This window comes from Mirounga angustirostris, unplaced genomic scaffold, assembly GCF_029215605.1.
Source record: "Mirounga angustirostris isolate CCGP_5_RB_7025 unplaced genomic scaffold, mMirAng1.0.hap1 SCAF_11, whole genome shotgun sequence".
Lineage (NCBI taxonomy): Eukaryota > Metazoa > Chordata > Mammalia > Carnivora > Phocidae > Mirounga > Mirounga angustirostris.
The window spans coordinates 93,516,628-93,541,384 of NW_026991719.1; the positions used below are offsets into that span (position 1 = coordinate 93,516,628).

At 35.8% G+C, this 24,757-nt stretch overlaps 1 protein-coding gene across 1 annotated transcript; it reads right to left on the bottom strand.

The window, feature by feature from the left end:
• Nucleotides 1–1,124: 1,124 nt before the first annotated feature.
• On the bottom strand, nucleotides 1,125–24,231 carry IL13RA2 (interleukin 13 receptor subunit alpha 2). The gene is made up of 9 exons (XM_045881740.3): nucleotides 24,114–24,231; nucleotides 22,255–22,406; nucleotides 20,697–20,850; nucleotides 20,048–20,168; nucleotides 17,039–17,223; nucleotides 15,520–15,665; nucleotides 13,986–14,130; nucleotides 2,032–2,147; nucleotides 1,125–1,268 (listed from the first exon to the last, which is right to left on the bottom strand). Exons 1-9 carry the CDS (start codon nucleotides 24,202–24,204, stop codon nucleotides 1,218–1,220), a joined length of 1,161 nt encoding a protein of 386 aa, XP_045737696.1. The 5' UTR covers nucleotides 24,205–24,231; the 3' UTR covers nucleotides 1,125–1,217.
• Between the last annotated feature and the right edge of the window lie 526 nt (nucleotides 24,232–24,757).

The window sequence follows — 24,757 nt, forward strand, 5'->3', positions numbered from 1 at the left end:
GTGGTAGTGCATCCTGTCATTGATTACAAGTGACAGTAGAGGATGGTATTCTGGTTTATACCTCAGTTTTAGCTCTTTTCCCCTTTTTAGAGATAAGGGGTCACTACCAATAATAGTCAAAGCTGCAGTTATCCTCCTCATGGGCTTATCTCTCCATTATTTTAATCCTTTCCATTCTAAAATGCTCCTATATATCAGTGCTTTTCAAATTGAATGTGCAAATGAATCACCTGGGGATGTTCTTAAAATGCAGTTTGCTAATTAAGTAGATTTGGGTTAAGATCTGAGATTCTGCATTTCTAATAAGCTCCCAGGAAATCCCTACTCTATTGGTCTGTGGACCACAGAGAAGAAACACTCGGAATAATATTAAACAGAAATTGGTCCAAACTAAAACTTGGCTCTTGATTGTAATCTATAGGTCATTATTCCCTAAATTTTAAAGCAACTCTCTACACTTAGGTTGTCATGTTCTCTTCCAGAAGTTAATTGTCAATTAGTCTGAAAGTTGGATGTACTTTTAAAAGGCTTCTCAGTAATTTCAAAGGCTTTTGCCTTTTGGTTCCTGAACTTTAAAAAAAAAAAAAAAAATCACACCGTCAGAAAGTAGGAGATGCTGCCTGCCAACTAGTACAGGAAACTCCCAAGCTTTTACTGCATATTTGTGACATCTGAATTTTTCAAATATGATCTCTCTACTCATTTCATTATTTTCAGCCTTCTGTGCATTGCATTTCTTCCACCTTTTTCACAAAATATAAAGCACGTATTTACACTATGAATGTACTGAAAACTTCTTGCTTCTTATTAATCCTCTCCACAGGTTACTTTTAAAGCCAAACAACTTTACTTATGGTGAATACATTCATCCCAAGGACAATTTTTTTAAAAAAATGAGAATCTCATCTTCCAGAATTCAACAATATTTCTGGCTTAGTGCAAGTTATAAAATCACATTGTTTTATTAACACATCAGTGAATAGAATTTGACCCAACCCTTGACTTCTCTATGTGTAGCACTCTGACCATGTATTAATGAGGAAAAAACCTATTAATAGAATCCAGAAAATGTACTACTAGTTGAGGGTTTGAGTATTCTAAAGCCTATTTAAATACAACAATGCTTTTAAAATAAGATTTATTCAATATTTGGAGAAAAGCTTCAGTTTAATAAGACTCATATTTAACATTTGGCCATAAGACTGAAAGTTAATGAGTCAACAGAATGTCTCTTGATGAGAAAAGACGTCTTTTTTTGTATGAAAGATCTGAAATTAAAAAAAAAGAGCTCCATTATTAACAAATAGTCAATAATAACACAAACTATTTCAACTCAGATTAGTAACTCAGAGAAATAGATCTTAAAAAAGCATTCAGCAGAGAAATAAAGTGAAACATTTCATACACATTCAAATTTCCCTTTATCTTTAAAAGACTTGGCATTAAGATATCTTTCTCCAAGTCACAATTTCTTCTTAAAGCTCACCAATCTGTAGTGACCTTCATCTTCTGAAATTCTATAACATCTGTACAGCTCAAATAGGAATCATCTAAAAACAGCTCACGGTACAGGTTATATTTTTTATGGATTCTATCTCCCCCAAATAGAGTATAAGCTCTTGGAGGGCAGACACTATCTTTTTCAATTTTTGTGATTTTTGCTTGTGACACACTAGTAATATATTTCAGTCTGCATCCAGTTTAAGTCAGTCTTTCCTTCCTCCCAATCCTGCTTTTCTCCTGTAACTCTTTCCTTATATTGTTCCCTAATCTAGAGGTAAATAGTGTTTCATATTCTAAAGCATTATTCCTATATTTCAGCAAAAGTAAATCCACCTCCAAATTTAGCTTTATAGGGTTAATTTTTTAAATTATTGTATTTTCTGAAGACATCATCATAATCCATACAACATCAATTGTACACCCACAGTTTACAGGAAAAATTATAAAACATAGGTCCATCAGTTCTAAATGCAGAACATTTATTTGTTAGCAACTATCTCGGATTAAACATTATGTTATACAACTTACCGTTTTCAGTAAAGCCCTTTGCTTATACAAAAGCAGACAAGTTATTACCAAAACAAATAATGAGACAAAAGCAAATGGTATCAAGAAAAATACTAAGGTCTCCTTCCATATGTCACCTAGGATTAAAAATCACACAAAAGGGGGAAGGATTAGATGTTTACAATTATTTTTGAAATTTTAGCATTTTAGCATTCCTTTCATTTGTGCACTTTGTATATAGAACAATTACTAAATGTAACATCTCTTCATTTCATTTAGAAAAACACTCCCCAAAGCTCAATTCTTATTTTCCGATATGATTTTATTTAAAATTTTACCTTGTGAAATTTCATAACAAAATGATAAAATATAGCTAAGTGATTAGAGAAACAGGTCTTGTGTATCTCTTAACTCTTACTAAGTCAAAGGTTTATATTATATCACCTAATGCTATAGTGAGCAAGAGCTGGTGACAGGGTGCAGAATACATGACTGGAAAATATGCCATGTTGGCATGGGGATTATTTTGAGCTGAAGGCAATCAAGACTCAGCAGACTCAAGAAAAACATTCACCTCTCCCTTAACTACATAAAAGAATTTATAGATTAGGAGGCCTGGTCTGAGAGAGAGTTATTGCCAGAAACAACTTTTATTTGAATGACCTATTTGTATGGCAGGGCAAACATCTAATTACAGTAGTCTCCCCCTCCCCCACATCCTTATTCACGGTTTTGCCTTCTATGGTTTCAATTATGCGCGATCAACTGCAGTCCAGAAGCAGATGATCCTCCTTCTGATGTATCATCAGAAGATCAATAGTAGCCTAATGCTATGTCATAATGCCTACATTATTCATCTCACTTCATCTCACCATTTAGGCATTTTATCATCTCACATCATCACAAGGAGGAGAAGAGTGAGTATAAGATATTTTGAAAAACCACGTTCATATAAGACCACGTTCATATAGCTTTTATCACAGTATAACATATAACAATATAACTGTTCTATTTTATTAGTTATTTTATTAGTTATTGCTGTTAATCTCTTACTGTGCCTACTTATAAATTAAACTTTACCATAGATTATACGGGAAAAAACAGTTTATATAGGGTTCAGTACTTTCCATGGTTTTAGGCATCCACTGGGGGTCTTGGACTATATCCCCTGTGGATAAGAGGGGGGTCTATTGTATCAAACATCTCTCCTTATTGTCCTGTGAATTACCCTTCTCCCCCTTTGAAGTCCCAGGCCCCAATCCCATTCCTTAGCTCATGATGGCATATAAGCCTCAACTGCCCGACTTGCCCTTGGGTCTCATATTTCCATGGGGCCCCTGTACCTATGAAATTAATTTTTTTATTGTTAATCTGTCTTATGTCATTTTAATTATTACAGCAGCCAAAGAACCTAGAAGGCTAGAAGGAACATTTTTCCTCCACAACAGTTAGCATATTCAGCAAGAAAAATTTTAACTGGATGGCAAGAATTCTTACTATGTCAGTCTCCTGGATCTCTGCCTACAGAGTCTCATGAAAGCAAGAGTGGTGAGAGTCCTTTTCTTTTCTGAATTTAGATTAGCAGGAGAAAATATCTATGAAACAAGTTCTTTGGGTATAGTACGTCTGATAAAGATTTGGTATTAGTACTTTTGTTTTCTATTGATCATTTTCCTCTGTTTCCCTTTGTCACTTTCTACAACTTGAGAGCTTGGCTTTATGACCAGTGAGAATATTCTGCCAACCAAAGGGTACATGTACCAGTGTGCATTTGGCAGACAGCTGAACAGGCTGTGGATCTGAGCTGACTGGAGTTAGGCCTGGGTCCAACTTAAAAACCAGAACTTGGGCTAAACTAGGTCTAGAGTGAGGTTTCTTCATCTGACTCTGCCAGCTGTCAGGGGGATTTTGTCTTAAGGGATCCCAGTCCATAAGGGGCCTTTGTCATCTCAACCTTCGTTGTCTCATTGTGATAATAAATGTCTTTGTTTTCTTATGCTGGATCTTGTGGGGCTGCATCTTTTGCACTCTCCTTTGGGATACCTTTTGTGTCCATAGAGAGGCTTATTGGTTTGAGTCACTATTGAGATTAATAGATCCTACTTATCAATGGCCAGACAATGGATTTCTGAATTGGACTTCTACATTGAAATTTTTAGAGAGCACTCATCCTATTGACACCTGTGGAAAAACTAAATTAAAACTGGGACACAAAGGAATATAATGGCTAGCCTTAGGGACTCCCTTAACAAAATGAAGGAACAAAAATTAGAAAAAAAATTAAAGTCTACATCCAATGTAAATTCTCCTTTTCAAAATCTGGCTCCATTTGCTTAGTTCAGCTTCCCTTTTCCTCTAACATTTACAGAGAACACTCTTGCCTGATCTCTAGGTCCAGGGTATATGGGTTACTTGTGTAAATGCTGAAAGCTAGGAAGTGATTTTAGTAGAAGCACCCAAGAAGGGTGGTGGGGCTCAGTTTGCTATCCCTTATAATTCCTACTTTCCAGGGCTCTTTAATCAGGCTCTACCAGCTTCAGGTCTTCCCATACAATGTCCTTTTCAGGTATATCCTGGACCCCCTCTGCAAAGAATTCATGTCCCATGGACAGCAGCCAATCTTTTAAATTATAAAGCCCCTTTATCTTCACTTTCAGAAGATCATACCAATTTAGAGAGGAGTTGGAAAGATTAGTGGCCATTCAATTCAACCCCCCACTCACAAGGACCTTACTAGATGCTAAGGGGTGTCCTTCCCACCCATAAGTATATTGCAGTTAAGAGACAAATCATATGGCTCCCTGAGAAAACTGCCCACCCCCCCAGAGAAAACAGATGACCAGAATTTCTCCTAGGCCCTCCTACAAACGATCAGCTGACGGCCAATGCTCAGGGGCTGATAGAAGCAACAGGAGATGCTTCCCTCCAACCCCGCAACAAAGGTGAACTGGTCGAAGTTTAAATTGTACACTCAGAAAGAAGGCCTTTGCTTAAAGTTTTATACAGACTTTACAAAGGCCCTATGCAAATTCTTCAACATCAACTCAAATGCCCTCATATCTATCCTTGAAGGAAGATTCCCGTATGGGCCTCTCCCAGAGTTGATGAGACCCTGAGGGATTTTCTGGTAAACTGCTACATTATTCCCTTAAACAGCCAAGGGAAACTAAAACTAAAATTAATTAAAAACCTTGCCAAATTCTGGAGCCTGCAAATGGCATCTTGGGAAAACTGGTAGAAGCCAGCAAAGGGTGAGAATTCTTACCAGAGTCAGCTCTCACAAATCACTGTCCATAGTGCTCAATCAAGAGCAGAAAATAAAATTTCATATTGTCCCTTCCTTTCCAAATCTAGACCCATTAGTTATTGATCCTTTCTCTCCCAGAGATAGCTATATGCCTTCTTGCTTTTCTCATTTTGTGTCCTACAAACCAGGCTTGGATTCCTGCCTGCCTGGGACATGCAGGTGGTTGATTCTTCCCTTTGGCTATCTTTGGGAGTGACTCTGGATCTTGGGAAGATAATATCCTTTGCATCCTCTATGGGGCCCTTCTTACACCCAAGTGGGGTTGTTAAGTACTGCCAGAAATAACTGTTTGTCCTAGCTGAAAACTGACAAGATACTCTAAAGGATTTTTTAGTAGTTCTATGGTCAGAAGTTGGTCAGAAATTGAAAGCTGATATATGGAGCCTGAAAGAAATTATTTTAGGCCTCCTTCCCTAAACTAAAATGAAATTATGCACCCAGAAAGAAAAACCTTCCGAAGCCTTTGTAAAAGGATTTACTAAAACATTCTAAAGATCCCTGCTATAAAAAAGCAAACTGAAGGTAAGGTACTTGAATGGGTGGATCAATCTATGATATCATTTGGGCTACAATCCAATTCTTGGAGAAATTGAGAGTAACTGTCTTTATCTTACAAATCTTTACAGAACTAGAAATGTAGCTGTAGAGGTAGTTTAAAGTTCACTTATTATTTTTTATCACTCCCCAAACCTCCCCTCTTTATTTCTAAAGGCTTGTAAGTAGTGTAAAAATTCTGGCCTTAGGACACCAAAGTCCTTGTTGGAGGAACGTGAATTCTTTCCCTGTGTCTTTGAGATGCAAATGCTAACTTTTATCTAGGTCATCTCTTTAAAGTACAAACTTCAGGGAGGTAATTCTTATCAGAAGAACACAAAAAGGAAAAGGTCATTTGAAACTTATAGGAATGCTTCTCACAAATACTAATTTGTATTATTGTACTTGATTCAATGGCAGTGATTTTTAAAATGGAAGCTATAAGTTCTCTGTTTGTCTGTATATTTATAGGTGTTTATTTTTTTAAGATTTTATTTATTTATTTGGGGCACAGGCACACATGCAGGGGGAAGGGCAGAGGGAAAGGGACAAGCAGACTCCCTGCTGAGCTTGGAGCCCTACTGGAGCTCTATCCCAGGGCCCTGAGATCATGACCTGAGCAGAAGTCAGATGCTTAACCAACTGAGCCACCCAGGCACCCCTGTTTGTGTGTGTTTATATATATGTACTGTAAGGTATTTTTCTTCCTATGGATAGTACTGCCAAAATTAATTCGTAAAAGAATTCAATTTAAGTGACTTAAAGAAAATTAAGCATTTATATAAACTGAATTCTCAGAAATATAATAGAAACTAACCCAAATGAATTTCAGGTTTACATGATCTGGGAAAATATTGGGTATTAAAACTACTTTAAGTTTATTGGTTTCATTAAAACAGGCATGTCTTTAGAGTTACCAGGATTAAACATAATTCTTTTATTCTACCAAGGCTATTAAAGGTCAAAAGAGATCATGTTTTATCTCTTACAAAATTTATCAGCATGAAAAAATAGATTGAGATGATGGCTGACTTTGTTTAATGTCTCATCAAGTTTTTGTGAGTAATCTAAACATAATTGTTGACAACAAGTGAATTAGATATATGTTTATGAAATAAGAGTTTTTAGGTGAAATTTTTAGTTTCCTCAAATCTTTTTGGTAACCTAAAACCTTAAAGTTTTGCTAAGTTAATTAAGTTAAATGAGGGATAACTCTAAATATCCGTAATATATATCATAAATAAAGATCATTTTGGGGGTGTCTAGGTGGCTCAGTTGTTAAGTGTCTGCCTTCAGCTCAGGTCATGATCCAGAGTCCCAGGATTGAGCCCCACATCTGGCTCCCCACTCAGTGGGGAGTCTGTTTCTCCCTCTGCCCCTCCCCCTGCTCATGCTCTCTCCTTCTCTCACTCTCTCCCAAATAAATAAAATCTTTAAAAAAAAAAAAAAAGAGGGGCGCCTGGGTGGCTCAGTCATTAAGCGTCTGCCTTCGGCTCAGGTCATGATCCCAGAGTCCTGGGATCGAGCCCCATGTCAGGCTCTCTGCTCAGCGGAAGGCTTGCTTCTCCCTCTCCCACTCCCCCTGCTTGTGTTCCCTCTCTCCCTGTGTCTCTCTCTGTCAAATAAATAAATAAATAAAAGAAAAAATCATTTTTAAATAAGATAAAATACTAAAACATTGATTACTGAACATAGGTTTATCTACTTTTTTCTTCCTATTGCTAGAACAAAAAGACAATAGGCTCAAAACGGAGTCACTTGTGCTAAGCTCCACACCAGCAAACTAAGACTTAATATCTAACTTAATTACAGTTTCAGCATTCTGCCAGGGACATGACCTTTATCGAGTGTCTGGCATTACCTGATCAGTACTAGTGAGGTAATCTGCCTGGTAGGCTCCTGACCCCTTTCATCCCATAAAGGAAGGTGACCTTTCCTAAAATCCATGATTTTCCCCCTTCTGCTCATAAAAGCCTTCCATTTCATACAGCTCCTCAGAGCTCCTTCCTATTTGCTAAATGGGATGCTGCTTAATATATAAATCTTACATAAAGCCAATTAGATCTTCAAATTTACACAGCTGAATTTTGTTTTTTAAACACTATTACAAAGAAACTAAGATATTTGGGTCTGTTGGTAAGCATGCCTTGTGTTATACTGAAAGACTATATTGTGAAGAAACATGTTTCTAGAAATTATGAAATGTATTCATAAATTTTCCAATCTAAAGAATGTTTGCATAACATACAGTTCACAATTGCTTCTGAGTTTCACTATAAATTAAGATTTCTAAGGATTAAGAATTTTAATTAATATATGTAATTAAAGCTGCTAGAAATAATAAAGAAAACATCTCTGTATACAAGGAAAGTAGGATATGTATTTTTGGTAAGAGAAGTTATGAGGAATGGAGATGCATTTTTTTGTTGAGGGAAAAGAAAGTAAGTTTATCCTAAAGCGAAACTGGTTGTTTCAGAAGGAGAAAGAAGAAAATAAAGGGCAAATAATATAGAAAACTGGGAAGAGAGAGAGAGAGAGAGAGAATCATACCTTGTGTGCTCGTTAGCTAAAATAGAATTAATTTATTACAGGGGTTATAAAATTAAGCTTTAAATTAAGTAATGCACTTACATAAAACTGGAACTTGATTTTCTTTTATCTGTTAAAAGGACAAATTTTCTTGGACTATTGGCCTGCTCTTGATAAGAGATTGTAAAAGGTTTTTAACTTTTAAGTAGTCTGCCTAGAAAGTAAAGATTTTGTGTTTTATCAAAGTAATTTCCTGTGCTTCATGTCTGGTCTTTGACAGTTAAGAAAACTGAATCTCCTCAATATTGAAAGAGCAAAGTTTTGCTAATAACTATGTAAACTTCTATACTTTCCTTTGAAATCTTTTATTGTCACTTTGGTCAAATAAATAATTAAATATTGTTTCATAATGATACGTGATCATATTTCATCAAGTGTCCAAACCTTTTGATATTTTTGACAAACTTCTTAAAATCAAATTCTAAATGAAGTCCTTCTGACTCAGAACTTGGGGATTTTCTAGAGAGTCCCTGGAACATCCCAAAAGATATGTTCTCTCTTCTTATAAAAAGTGAGATGTTAAACTAATTAGGCTTATTTGCTATGTTACATTACATGGGAAGCATTGTCAAATAAGTGAGGCTTAAACTTCCTAGATTTTATTTGTGTGGATATATGTTAGTATTATAAGTGTTCCAGAATTATGTGAAATTCCTAGAAATGTGGCATGTTTGGTATAATGATTATTAGTCATAATTCCAGTTATTATCTTAAAATGTTATATGTTACATAAATAACCAAATTTCCTTGTCAATTCCATTGTAAAGAACTTTCATCAGATCTTTAACCCAATAAGCATTTTTAAAAACTTTTTTCATTTACAGAGTTACTGTTTTACTCATATACTTTTGCAAAAGTATTCCTTCAAAAGTACTTCATCTTCAGGGAGATTCAAGGAAAGCACTTTTGACAAGCAGAGGTTTCGGATAACTTTAAGATCATAAAACTGAACTAGGTAAGAATTTCCAGAACTAATGATAAAACTGGATTAAAGCCGAACAAGAATTACATGGGACTCAATGAACTGATGAGGATAATTATAATTTTTAAAACCTTTTGTTTGAAACTTTGCTGTTTTTTTAATGGCTTCTTTTTCCAGATTTAAAGAAACTTTTTTCTCTTGAGCTACCTACATCTTAGAGCAACTTGGTAAAGTGTATCTTTGTGAACAAAGATGAAACAACTTTTCTCCCTACCTGATCCCTCCAGAACTTGGAGTGAGTATTCTTATTTCATGGCAATCTTTGTGTAAGTTGAATGAGAAGCTGTTGCCTTGTTAACAGGACACAATTGAAAACATTGGTTATATTACTAAAGCTTTGACTACAAGTCATATTTGAGAGAGATCTACATAGACTCAGATATCACCAGACAGTTTTAAGGAACTAAAGTGGTCTTTCTGGCAATCAAAGCCCTTTGGAAAAAAAAATCAGCCTGGTGCCTTATTTACAGGGTTCCTGGCAGCATTACCAGGTAAGTAAGGAAGGTCACTTCCTGGCAGGTTTGGGAACCTCAGAAAATTTGAGGAACCTCAAGAAGAGAGGAATTCATCCAATTCTATAGTTAGTGCAAGCAAAGTCTAATGATGAAAATTCAGCTTGGCTTCATAGCCTCCAGAGGCTTTTAAAAATCCAATCTGAGATTCCGTATGAAAAGTTCCAGCAAAGCAGATTTAGAGGAGCCTATATGATCAATCATTATTCTTGTTGCACTTATGTAAATAATCAGGCCAAGTGTATTGAAACTAGACTTTGCAAACACATTTGTCTTACTGTGGTTCTCGATAAAAATGGAGTTGACTATAGGGAGGAAACTTATGTTTTATTTTATTTTTTTAATGTCTTTTTTTTATTTTTTTAAAGATTTTATTTATTTATTTGAGAGAGAGAGAGCACAGCAGGGGGAGCGGCAGGCAGAGGGAGAAGCAGGCTCACCTAGCAGGGAGCCCAATGCGGGGCTCGATCCCAGGACCCCGGAATCACGACCCAAGCTGAAGACACTGAGCCACCCAGGCACCCCAAAACCTATGTTTTAGTAATACACCTTTGTGGATATCAAAGTCTAGTACTGTTAATTATCTTTGAGGTTTTGTTTTCTACCTATAAAATGGACTATTTCTTGAACTCTTCTACTTTCCTTCCATATATGGCTACAACCCTCCAAACTGACATTTCCAATGTTCTCTCATCCTTCTGATTTGGAATCAATGAGAAGAAAAAATCCCTTTTCCTGAAGCCATGCAAGCTAAAGCTAAACAACTCGATATAAACCTCAAAGAAATCACCACAACAGCTCATGTATAGACAATCTTTATGCCTACTGCAGTGTGGGCTACTAAGAAAGATCATTAGAGACATTCAAACTGCAAACCAGGAAAACCTATCAGATTGCCACTTCCTGCCCTTGGTCCATCTAAAGATGCTTTAAGCAGTACATCTAGAAAACTTCTTGATTGGTTGCCTTCAGAAGTCAGAAACTGAAATCATAATCTGCCCCAATTACTACCCATTTTGTGTTTCCAAAGAAGTGCCTCTTCTTAAATAACCTGATTGCTTGCATTATAGACCTAACTTTTGGAGCCCACCTGCATCACCAACTCCTGAAATGAGACACAACTGTTTAACTAAACTGTTTCTGGGCTGCAAAACTTGAAGTTTCAAAGGCAAGACTGTAGAGGAGCAGAATACATGAACCAAAATGTGCCACTTTGGCATGTGGATTATTTTGAGCTGAAGACAATCAAGACCCAGCAGTCTTTAGAAAAACACTTACCTCTCTCTTAACCATCTAAAGAATTTAGATAGTGGGCTTGCCTCAGAGAGTGAACTATTATCAAAGATAACTTTTATCTGAATTACCTATCTGCATGGTAGGGCAAACATCTAATTACCAACCATCTGCTCTTCTTATTGTCCTGTGAGTCCTATTCCCCTTTGAGGCTCTAGGCCCCTATCCCATTCCTTAGCTCATGATGGTATATAATAAGCCCTGACTGCTCTACTTACCCTTGAGTCTCATATTTTTATGGGATCCTATACAAACAAAATTAAATTTGTTTTTCTCCTGTTAGTCTGTCTTATGTCAAGTTAACTATTAGACCAGCCAAAGAACATAGGAGGGTAGAAGTAAAATTTTTCCTCCCCTACACTGGTCTTCATAAAAGTCCCTGTGTGAATAATGGAGCTAGTCTTTAAAGGTCATGTTTTTAAAGTTGTCTCATATTTTAGAGACTAAATGAGATGAGGTTGTTTTTCTTTTCTTTTTAGGATAATGTTTTAATGGTTCCTCTGCATAGCAAGAAATGAGCAATCACTAGACAAACTGAAAAAGTACAAAACTTATCCTTCCAAAACCAGTATCTTCTACTTATTTTGAAGTACTACAGAGCATCTTGAATCCTAGGCCCATACCTACACTGAAACCTACCCTCAACCCCACCATTTTCTCTGTCCTGTTCCCTTATGGTCTTATTTTCTACTAAAAAATTACCAAATTCATATGTTCAGCTCAGTTAAGATCTGCAAGATATAATCCAGAAAAATGACTAATAATCTAAGCTTTTTGGCATACAAAATTAACAGTGGGAAGCAGGCTTCTTTGAGGTTCCAGTTGCTTTCCCTACATACAGAGTCAATCCTAAAGAAGATGTATTTTCATTTCCAAAAGAAAGTATTGTCCTATACTTCTATTACTTGAAACATTCAATAAGAAATCTCCCCCCCCCAAAAAGAAGAAGATATGTAGGAAGGGAAAAAGGAAGGGGGGGAAATCGGAGGGGGAGATGAACCACGAGAGATTGTGGACTCTGAGAAACAAACTGAGGGTTCTAGAGGGGAGGGGGATGGGGGATGGGTTAGCCTGGTGATGGGTATTAAAGAGGGCACATATTGAATGGAGCACTGGGCGTTATATGCAAACAATGAATCATGGAACACTACATCAAAAACTAATGATGTAATGTATGGTGATTAACATAACATAATAAAATAAAATAAAATAAAATAAAAAAAGAAATCTAAAGAGTTAAGACCACATGTATCTCAGGAAATTCTTTGTTCCTAATCTCAAAGTTATTAAGATTCTACCAAAAGATACCCATCAGGGCAAAAGAAATCTCAAGCATCAATATCACAGTTAAGACTGTATGTAATATATATAAAGGATGTATTATTTTGAGAATGTGGCTAAAAACTCACCATATCCACTTTAAACTATGCATTGACTAATGATAAGATATAATTCAGGATACAATTTTCTCAATGTCAATTCCATAGAATCTCCAGATTTCTTATAGCAATGACACAAATGAGTAACAGAACCAGTAAGTGTTCTTTCTGTTTCCATACATCTCTTCGTTAATTGAGTTCTCCCTTTCTACCTGTGTTTTCTTCATAGCCCTTAGTGATTATATGATACAGTTGGCTTCTTTGTTTATTGCTTATCTCTATTCAATATGAGAATAAAATATCAATTCTGTGAGGAGAGGGATTTTTTTTTTTTTACTGTTGTATCTCTGATGCCTGAAAAAGTCTGACACATATTAGGTGCTTTTTAAATATTTGATGAATGAAAGAGAACAATATCAATATAATAGTGAGATAATAGGGGTGCTTAGGTGGCTCAGTCGTTAAGCGTCTGCCTTCGGCTCCGGTCATGATCCCAGGGTCCTGGGATCGAGCCCCGCATCAGGCTCCCTACTCAGCGGGAAGCCTGCTTCTCCCTCTCCCACCCCCCTGCTTGTGTTCCCTCTCTCGCTGTGTCTCTGTCAAATAAATAAATAAAATCTAAAAAAAAAAAAATTGTGAGATAAGTCAAACAGGGATTCTATTATAATGGAACAATAGGAAAAGAGATGAATGATTGATAGATGCCAGTATCTGTCTGTATCTACATCTATATATGTATTTACATATCTATATACCTGAAAAAGTAATGCTGAATTAATTTCCTTCACTTTTGAACAATTATTAGTAATTTCTGTTGATAAAACTAGTGTACTGTAAAGCACAATAATATTTTGCCTCACTCTCGAGGCTTTTTAGTTTATATTGTTATTTAATTTAAATGTCTTTTTTATCAAAAGTCACTGTAAATCAGAATTGGAAGTAAATCGAATTGCTTTTACTAATGATGATATATTAATTAGAAAAAATACTCATTAGGTACAATACTAGACACTCAAAAACAAGTGTAAGCTGACCTATCCTTGCTTTAAGATTTCTGTTCTCTTGAAAATTGAGAGCCTAGAAAAATATTGATTAAAATAGGGCTTCCTAAGAAAAGAACTAGCATATTCTCTTTACCAACAGCCAGAAAAACAAGAATGTTGATGATAGAACTATAACAAGATTCTTACTGAAACTAGTTTACTCCTAGTTAAAACTGAATATTAGATTTTCCATAAGTTTATGTTTAAGGTGCTTGCTAATTTATCTTCTTTATAGACTATATGCAAGAGCGTTTTGATTTCCATAATTACAAAATTCACTGAAAGAAAATAAATCTGCTAGCAAATAGCTATTTAGTTACTGCTCTTATCTCATACCTTTCCAGCACTGTTCATCACTCCACTCACTCCAGATTCCATCATCTGAGCAATACATATTCACTTTACTTCTTACCAAAAAGCATAATTTTTGGCTTTCATTTGATGTTCTTGTGATTTGTATCTCATTTTCAACTGTGGTAGTCTGAAAGCCAAGTAAAAAATAAATGCTATTATTTGATCTAATTGCAGCTAGATAGATCCCATTTGATTTGTCACTTTTGTAGTGGATTTTGTTACATAAAATATAAATATCAAATAACTAGAAAGCTATATACCAAATCTTAACAATGATTATCTCTCTGTATGGTGGGGTTTTTTTTTTTTTTCATTTTTTCCTTCCCTTCCTTACCTATATTATAAAATTTTTCTGTATTGATAATGGATCACCTGTAGCAAAGGCATGTGTGACAGAGCAAAATGCCTAGATAGCTTTCGTGTTTATGATACCCAGTATTTGGATTAGTGTCAAATTTCTCAGATTACATAAACTGGAAAATGCTACATATACTGAGTTAGCAAAAGGAGCCATCATGTGAATGTGATTTCTATGGAAACTACAGAGTTCATACACATAAAGTCTTTTTTTTTCTCCTTATTTTGGTTAACTCATATAAAAGCTCTATAGCAGTGCTCAGGGCTTAGCATGAAACTTCTTCAGATATGAGAATACACAAGTCTGGATGATCTCAAAGGGAAAAAAAAAATCACTGAAGAAATTGCTTCAGTTTTGCATTTCAAAGAACTGAACAGTATCTCTCATCTAAAATAACAGCTTCTCTTTTGTTGTAACTTTTCTTGGGAACCAGCATAAGGTAATGGACTGGGAATAGCTGAGTAATTTGTAAATCATTTCACTTCCTTGCAACATGTAAATCAGTTCAACTCCCAGTTTTCTCATCAGTATATGAAATTAATAGATTAGAACTAATGGCTCACCTACGTGTCTCCACCACTTTCTAAGTTGGAAACCAATGAATAAAATTAACATATAACAATGTAGGGCTAAAGGCATCATCACATTGTTGTTGCTGGGGGGTAATGAGTCTTGCAATCATTGTCTACTTCCTCCGTCAGCCCCTCTTCTGCACTACAAGAAATTCAGGTAGCCCTGTCAGTCTAATTCTGACCTGATGCTTGTTCCTCAAGAAGTGGTTTTTACATTTGTGTTGTTTTCCTTTCTTTTCTTTTCACCTGACGCCTCATCATAACCCATCACATACTTGTACTTGGCAACTTTAATTCATTGGCACAATATTAGAAACAAATGACTACATTATCTCTAAATTCCTAATGTAGCTTTAAAATTGGTATGACTGGTTATGCTTTCAGACCACAAGCAAGCATCTTTCTTTTGTCCCCTACATTATATTGTTTTCTGGAAATTATACGAAGATACATGTCATACTCTATTCCTCATATGGATAGCAACTGATTCTGATTCTCATGTTTGCTTATTTTATTCAAAAGGCTATGTTAAAAAAAAATAAAAGGCTATGTTTATGATTTTCCCAAATAAATGCAATGTTCATACCACCCAGGTAGTATCATCTTCTGTGAATTCAATTTCATAAATGAAACACTTTGCTGGAATGGGTCCTTTAGGCATGCTCCATTTCAGGTTAATTTCCTCTGAATTCTTCACAGTAAGACTAAGGTAGTCTGGTGGCAAAGGTTTAACTGAAAAGCAAAAGGAAGCCATTTCAACATGGAGGTCAATAAGTTTAGCAGTAGCTCTTTTTTTTTTTTTTTTTAAGATTTTATTTATTTATTTGACAGAGAGACAGCGAGAGAGGGAACACAAGCAGGGCGAGTGGGAAAGGGAGAAGCAGGCTTCCTGCTGAGCAGGGAGCCCAATGCGGGCCCAATTCCAGGACCCTGGGATCATGACCTGAGCCGAAGGCAGATGCTTAACGACTAAGCCACCCAGGCGCCCTTAGCAGTAGCTCTTATCAAAAGCTAGGGACACCTAGTAAGAGAAGCCTCTAGGACAAATCAATCAGATGGGTTAAGACTAATCTCTATAATGTGAATTAAAATCAAAGTTGCTTGCCAACCAAGATTGGTTTATTGAGAAACTTGGTTATTTTGGAAACTAAATTTTGATAAGTCACATATTGACAAATATTTAAGCCCAAAAGAAAGGTTAGAAGAGCCAAATCATTACTGTCATTTTTCCATTTGGTAGCATTAGGAACAACTGCCACAACCATTACTACTACTATTTTTATCAATAGCTAATTCTCATTTATACCTTATGATATGTCAGGCACTGAACCAGGGATGTCACATCATAAACTCACTCATGGGGGTGTCTAGATGGCTCATTTGGTTAAGTGTCGGCCTTCAGCTCAGATCATGATCCCAGGGTACTGGGATCGAGCCCTTCACTGGGCTCCTTGTTCAGCAAGGGAGTCTGTTTCTCCTTCCTCCCTCCCCCCACCACCCTGCTCATGCTCTCTTGCTCGCTCTCTCTCTAATAAATAAAATCTTAAAAAAAAAAACAAAAACTCACTCATGTCACAATAAACCTATGAAGTGTCCTCTATTATCCTCATTTTACTGATAAGGAAATTGAAACAGACATTAAAAGTATCTGGCCCAAAGTCATACAGCTAGAAAGTGGTCAATCTAAGATTCAGATCCAGGTATGGCTGACTCTAAAATCTGTGATTATTGTAACTCTTAAAACTAAGAACTCAGACTCAGAATATCCAACCATTTGCCTATTGAGATGTGGGAATAAGGGATTCTATAATTACTCCATCATTAACACTAGACAAAAATACTTTACAGCAGACCAACTCTTTGAAGCTGGGGAATAAATTGTAAATTCTAAATAAAAATCTAAAAAAAATTATTCTTCATTCAATTCCTTATTCCTGTACTTTTATATTTTATATTTAATAAGAGCTTCTTCATATGCTCTCTTGGCCCTCATTTTCCTGGCTTTGTATTTCCATAAGTTTCTCTATATCTTTGTCTCCATCTCTTCTCTTCCATGTGGTTGTAAATGGCCTAAACTAGAAACATTTCGAAGTTGTTTAACTCACCTATATTTTGAAGCTGAAAAATAAAATAGCTGGGTCTGATAGGATGGGATTCTGATGATCCATTAACACAGATGTAGAAATCCTTATAGTCTGATGACTCCAAATAGGGAAACCTGCATCCCATATTTTTTCCATTAACATTGATGTAATCAGTGCACTGTATTGCATGGTCCAAGCCCTCATACCTGTAAAAAGAGGTATTGTAAGAATTGTGCTTACCAATATCTTAAAGTATCATGGTATTCAGTTTTCAATTATCTTCAGATGCCAAGTGAATAAAAAAGTCATTTAATAACATGCAATATTTATTGAGCACCAGTATTTATTGATGTTGCTCAACATCCTATGCTATGTGCTAGGGATACAATAGTAAAGAAAGCAGACATAGTCCATAATTTCATGGAGATTACAATCTGGTGGGAGTCTTTACAAAATATCAAAGATAAGGCAAGGGTTCTTACTCATGTACTTAGGTTATGTTGACTTGCCCACAGGATTTGTGAATCAAAGAGTAAGATTTCTATTAAGAAAACCTGGGGTTTATATAGATAATGCTGGGTGATACTGCCTTTTTTATATTGTACTGGAGAAATTAGAAGAAAGCACATCTAATAAGCAGACTTACAAAATATTGTTATGTCTAATAAAATGAATGAAAGTCCTCTGAAGATGTAATACACATCAAGAGATAAGCCTCAGAAAAGCCAACAGAGGGGTCAAAAAGAAAAAGCTGTCTGGCAAGTAAATATCTAATTTCCCATTCTCCTAGACAAGAAATGTTGCCATATCATTGAAAGTTAACCTCTTTCCAGTAATAAAGCTAGTGGGAATTAGGGTGGATTTCCCTACTGATTTTCAAAGCACAAATGCCTGGTTTGTTTTCCTAAATTATACTTTGCAATGCAAAATGTGACATCTGTAAAAGCAGCCAAAATCCCTTTTGAAATTAGGCCAATCTGGCAGCTGATCAGGTGTTGATACAAATAGCCAGACTTTCTTGAATTCACTTTATGCCAAGTATTTAGTTTGTTTCTGTTGTTGTTTGTTTCTCACCCCAAGTTGTTATTTATTTGCATGAGGGGGTAATAAAAGAACTTTATGATAGTGAAAATATACTTTATTTTTTAACACAATAACTGCCAGCAGCTAGAGACAGGGAAGAAAATACAAGCATTCTATAATAAGTTTAATTTCCCTTTTCAAGTAGCGAAGTATTTATTTTGGGCAGAGTTTGCAAAGTTATAGTCTCTTGGTTAGTTTACCTGATTATGTTTGGGAGACTTGAGTTCTAGGCTTGACTTTACCCCAGATTTACTATGTGCCAATGTGAAGCCTCATGGCACCCTTATTTTCCAGTTTCTAAGATGTCAGTATTTATCCCTCACTACTAAGATGAGGAAAAAGATATGTTAAATGTGAACTACAATGTATAAAAGGGCAGAGACTTTGTCTTATTCATACTTTTGGCCTTTTTATCTAGAACAGTGCCTGGCATTTAATAATTGCTTAATATTTGTTGAATTAAGAAACAAATAAATTAGACTGTAGACATTGACCCAGCCAATTCCAGATGAAGAAACTGAGACCCCAGAAAGGAAAACTGCTTGCCCAAGACCATGAAACTCAATGATGCCAGAGCAGCCATTAGAACCCAGTTCTCAGTATTCTCAATAGCTTATGCCTTATCACTTATATCTTATGATTTGTCTAAAGAAAAAAGCCATGATAATTTGGGCTTGAAACACAAAGAGTAACACTTTGTCCTCCTTGCTTTTTTATGTTATTTAATAAATGAATAAATTCTGTTACATATTTATCAATGTACCAATACTCTCATTTGTTTCATTCATTTAAGGAATATTTTGTGATGATCTACTGTGCGATGTAGGCATCGCACAGCATAGATAGTGAAGAGAGATGTAAGAAACAGTTCATGCCCACCAATCTCTTAAAAATTTAAGGGAGCAGACAAAGCACACATATATGACAAAAATTTAAATGCCATCCAGACTAGGAATTAAGAGCCAAAATAAGCAATAGTTCAGAGAAAAACTGAACAGAAGCCGATGTGATCAGTAAAGAGTTAATGAAACTGAATACCAAATGGGCCTTGAAAGATGGGTAAGAGTTAGTGAGAAGGCCAAAGGCATTCCAGATAGTAATTCACACAAAGACATAAAAGATCATAACATGGGTGAGAAAAAAAATGTAGAGATGGGTCTAAATGGAGTGGAACACTCACTGGTGACAGTAGAAGGTAATATTGGAAAAGCAGTGATACAGTGAGGCAGAAATTTGAATGTCAGACTCGATTTTTATCCTGGAGGCAATGAATAGCCACTGGAAGTTTTTGATATATGAAAATAGCAATATAGGAAGATAAATCTGGCTACAGTGTGCAGAATGAACAGGAAGGGAAGAGACTAGAAGTAGACCATCATTTGGGAAACTATGGCAGTCATCCAGGTGTGGAATGAGGTGAGCCTCCACTAGTGTTCTTATAGTAGAGATGAGAAGTAAAGAACAGATGTGCAACCTTGGAAAGGAGTGTCAGAATGCAGTGATCAATGTTATCATGAAACAATGAAGGAATAAAGGAGATAGAAGATTCAGATGGCTCTAAGTTTAAAAGCCTCAGTGATCATTAAAAAAGACAGGGAAGTCAGGAAAAGGATCCAATGTTAACAGGTACCTGTTTTTTTTAAAAGGAGAGATTATAAAATATGCCAAAACTTTTTAGGGTATAATCCTATATATCTAAAGGATACAAAATTTAATCCAGTACAGGAACAGTGTTGTATTCCTTATATCACCCATAGAGTGACTTCCAGTAGCTACAGCCTAAACCTACTTACTTCCATCGAAAAACCCCAAATAATTGTAAGCAACCTTCATCATAAATACATCTCTGAAAAATAATAAATTTAATTTAGTAAAAATACTGTTACTCATACTATAATTTTTATAGATATTTTCTTAATGTGGAATTCTTATTATAAAAATACTTACCAGTAAAACAATTGGTAATTGGTATCAAAATGGACACCCATGCCAGATTTCCAAGAGCAGAGTAAATATTGCCAGTTGTAATATACACAGTCCATATCCTGAATTTTAGTTTCCAGATTTCCTAAGGAATGAATGAACTGTGAATGCTTGAAAGGCATGGTGATGAATCATTTGGGAAATCACTATGCAATTTTAATTCATTTCTTTTGATCTCTCCATTTCATTTAGCAATCAATATAATCAGGAATATTCCAAAAGGAAATTGTTAGAAATCACTTTACTGTAATGGGGCATGTAAAAATCAAAAAACTTTGAGGGCTCATTTAATGGTACTAGTGTAAGCATATGCAAAGGTACTAAATTAATAATTCTAGGACGCTCTGAGCAGTTGAGCAAATATTCACATACATATTTACTAATATGGCCTCAAAACTGGGGACTATATTAACCTAATAAGATGCAGGTTTTGCCAAATTTGTTTGCTGATTTAAAGGATTCAAAAAGGCCAGTCACCCACTCCTAAGAAGAATTCTATTTGTTGCCACACTTTCACTTATACATACAATCTGCTAAACACAGGTTAAGGGCTTTATGCCCTATATGGATTGTGCTGACAGCATTAAATATGAAAAGAGAATTTTATTTTAACCTCGTGGTGATGTCCAATAAATAGTTTCTGACCATGAACTTCGAACTTCTGATCCATTGGTGCATTGCGCTGGCAGAAGCGTGTGTATCTTTGCTTCAATAGCTTTGTTAAGATCAAACCCGTCTTTGTAATGTAGATTCTTGGTAATGATGGTCTGTTTGATAAGGAGATGAGACAAAGCCAAACTTATAAACAGTGACAGCATCATGAGCCACATTATTAGGGCTAAGAAGTCCCTGGAGTGTTCCCAATATCTAAGAAATTCCTAATGATTATCTGATACAGTGTCCTAGACTTCCAGTCTAGTATTCCTGGCAGGCTCATTTCTGCATACTATATCATCTGATGAGATCATCTGAATCTGAACTTCTTATTCAAAATAACCCCAGGGGTGCCTGGCTGGGCTAGTCTGTAGAACATGCGACTCTTGATCTCAGGGTTGTGAATTCGAGCCCCATGTTGGGTATACAGCCTACTTAAAAACAAAGAAACAACGATGACAACAACAACAACAAACAAAACAAAAGAAAACCAAAAATAACCCCAAAAAACTTTGGAAAAGAGAAGAGTCTCTATGGCAAGAACTTGAGCTATAATGAACTTGAAATCAAGAGATAATTTTCAGATACCATATGCATATTACATGACAAATGATCTAATCACATTTCAAATATCACTTGAACTCTTCAGGAATCATATACAATAAAATCTTGGAGGTAACTGGAGAAAGCCAGACAAATTGTGAGCTCCGAGAGGACTACAATCATGTCATTTATCCTTGAATTCCCAATATCTAGCCAAGTGCCTAGCCCAAAATGTTGCTCAATAAATGTTGTATTTGAATTGTCTCTTGAAACTAAACTGAATGAGGAAGGTTAACAGTATGCCTCATACAACAGAAATCTTTGAAAGAACACGCTTGACTATGTCGTTAGTAAGTCAATAAACTTTCATTGAACACTTACTATAATATATGCAAAGAACTATGCTGTGTTCTGTGGGATAAGTACAAAGAAAAATAAGGCTTAATTTCTACAAAGAAAAAGCTTATGGTCCAATAGCATATATAAGACCCTTATACAGGTATGTAAGTAACTGTAAAATACAGTAAAATGTGTAAGTATTCTTCAAGTCCATATTCCATGGATCAATTTTTTTTTTCCTGTACTTCTAATGGTAGTCTTAATACTGGGTGGGGTAAAAATAGATGTGGCAGGATACACAGGAGATAGCAGCAGGCATGGCAGCTTGTTATTTCTTAATAATAGCTATTGAGGGGGCGCCTGGGTGACTCAGTCGGTTAAGCATCTGCCTTTGGCTCAGGTCATGATCTCAGGGTCCTGGAATGGAGCCCTGTATGGGCTCTCTGCTCAGCAGGAAGCCTGCTTCTCCCTCTCCCTCTGCCGCCGCTCTGCCTACTTGTGTTCTCTCTATCAAATAAATCTTTAAAAAAAAAAATAGCTATTGAGATACAGGAATCAGAGTGGACACTGACATCGAAAATTACAAGAAAGGTCCTAATAATCACACCGATATTTCAAGTGCATGCTTTACTTACCTTCCAGTGCTTGCTATCAATGTTTCGGTATTTTAATTCATATTCTATTGTGCATTCCTTAAAATTATCCAGAAACAGTGGAGGTTGCCATTGCAGAGAGAGATAACCTAAATATCCAGGGTCCACTATCTCAAAATCCTGAGGAGGATTAACTGAAATAAAATCAATAAAATATTTTTACTTTTTTCCTATATCTTATGACAAAACTTGCTAAACCTAGATTACTCCCATATGTCCATCAGGTGGTGAATGGATAAACTGTAGTACATCTATACAATGGAATATTATTCAGCCATAAGAAAGAATGAAGTACTGATCCATGCTACAACATGCAAGAGCCCTGAAAACATTAAGCTAATTTGAAAGAAGCCAATCACAAAAGATCACATAAGACCAATTTATATGAAATATTCAGAATAGGCAAATCCATAGAGACAAAAGTCAATTAGTGGTTGCCAGAGGCTGGAGGAAAGGAAGAATAACACATGACTGCTGTATAAATATTTGATTTCTTTGGGGAGGGGATATAAATATTCTGGAATTGAGTAGTTGGGGCTGTTACACAAGTATATTGTGAAGATACTACAGACCACTGAACAGTACACTTTATAAGGCTGTGTTTTATGTTATGGAAATCATATCAATAAAGCTGTTAAAAAGTCTAGAATACTGCTATATGCAAATATGACTTTGCCTACCTAGGTACTAAGTTTTCATAGAAACAGGCAATTCAACATGGAATTATCTCTGTGGTTATAAAGACCAGAATTTGGCCTAGGATGGGAACACTTTATTACATAAATCACTCTAGTAGCCAAGAACCAATCAGTATTAATTCAGTGTTTACTGTATGCATGTAACTTACAAAAGGGATAGAAAGTGTAAAATATGACTACTATGGCTAAACACCTTAAGGATTAGAACAAGCCGATCTTGTCATTCCATTCTGGTTAACTGAATCTGCCAACTAAAGTTCAGAGCTATCCCAGGGCCAACCAGGGCCACTCTTTGGAAGGACATAAGAAAAAGTAGCAGGCAGCTGAGCAAAGTGACATCAGGAAAAAGCCCATTTTATTTGTGGGGAGGGAGCAGTGCACAGCAGTGGCTCCCCCAACTGGTGGTTTAAAAAGCAAACAAACAAATAATTCTATAAATTTTCCTACTAGCAAATCTAATACTACTATAGTACTGCCCTCATGTTGCCTTTCTGCTAATAATTTTCCTTTCATTTCTGCCCATTTGCTCATTTTAATGCCTAACTTTATAATACTTAGGTGAAGAAAAGAATCTACCAAAAGAAATTGTGGCACAAATTATGATCTGACATGGGACCCCCACCAGGTACCAATAAAGGTCTCTTTTGAGAATGAAATGACAGTCCTATTGTTTCAACTCTTACGGTTACAAATCTTTGTGAAATGCATTGTTCTGATTACCTTCTGCAATAAGAAAAATTCATTAGACATGATTTAATAATTCTGTAATTATTTTTAAATTTTACTTTAAATCTCTGTATATTTTTCCTTATTTATCTAATTGTCTCAAAGCTTAAGGACCACAAATAAGGAAAGTTTCCAGTTAGCTGAGTACCAGGCAATGAGGTTTCAGATAATTAACCTATTTCTTAGAAGACTATACAAAAAGGTATGGAAAGTGTCTTTTAGTTTGGCTTTTATCCTGCAAAATGTTATCATTAGTTACCTTATGTGTGAAGCTGACTAGTAAGAATACATCTTTTGTGTATGGACCTCCTGAAATATTTCCAGTAAAAATCTATCTACTTGTTATGAACTTTCCCAGGGTAGGCTGAAAAGACAGTTAATATCCCAAATTTTAAAACTATTCCATTGTTGGTTTACCTTGTATCTCAGCATTTGAAGGCATAGAGCCAAATGCTGTGCAAATAATCAGGGTATAGAGGCGTCTGACATCCAAATGAATGAAAGCCATTTCTCCAAGATTCAATACTTTGAAATATCCACTCTAAGAAGGAAAAATACAACATTTTAACTTTATCTTACTTCAAATAACCAAGACTAAATGTGATTAAAAACACATTTGGAAACTCTGTGTGCTTTCTACCAGGAATTGGGAAAACTGTGCCCTTTTGAACCATGGAAACAGAAAAAACCAGGTTTGGAACCAATAACCTGGAAAGGGCGGATTCTAGGCTCATTTTTCTATAAGAGTAAAAAAAAAGACAAAACAAACATACAAACATACAACTGCCTGTATCCCTTCATACCTGCCCCCCCACACACAGAGACTTTTTCATACATCACATGCCTAGGATAACTTCAAATAGCCTTCAGCCTGAAGACTGAGTCAGACCCACCAGTGTCCTTATTGGTTCACAGTGGGAGTTATGATATCATTAATCTCTATAGCAACCCTCTCCCCTAGCAGCAAAGTAAAAACATTGATACATATACTCTTTTCTGAGATTAAAAAGTATTTGAAAGTTATCTGATTACTTAGCACAGAACCTACACCAAAGCCTCAT

What these genes read in the sequence shown, in the direction of transcription:
- IL13RA2 (XM_045881740.3), bottom strand. Translation starts at nt 24,204, where the DNA reads ATGGCTTTCATTCATTTGGATGTCAGACGCCTCTATACCCTGATTATT. An exon ending in TTGATAGCAAGCACTGGAAG is followed by an intron (nt 20,851 to 22,254) that starts GTAAGTAAAGCA and finishes CTTATCAAACAG; the next exon opens with ACCATCATTACCAAGAATCT. An exon ending in TGATGAACAGTGCTGGAAAG is followed by an intron (nt 2,148 to 13,985) that starts GTATGAGATAAG and finishes TTTTAATCCTAG; the next exon opens with GTGACATATGGAAGGAGACC.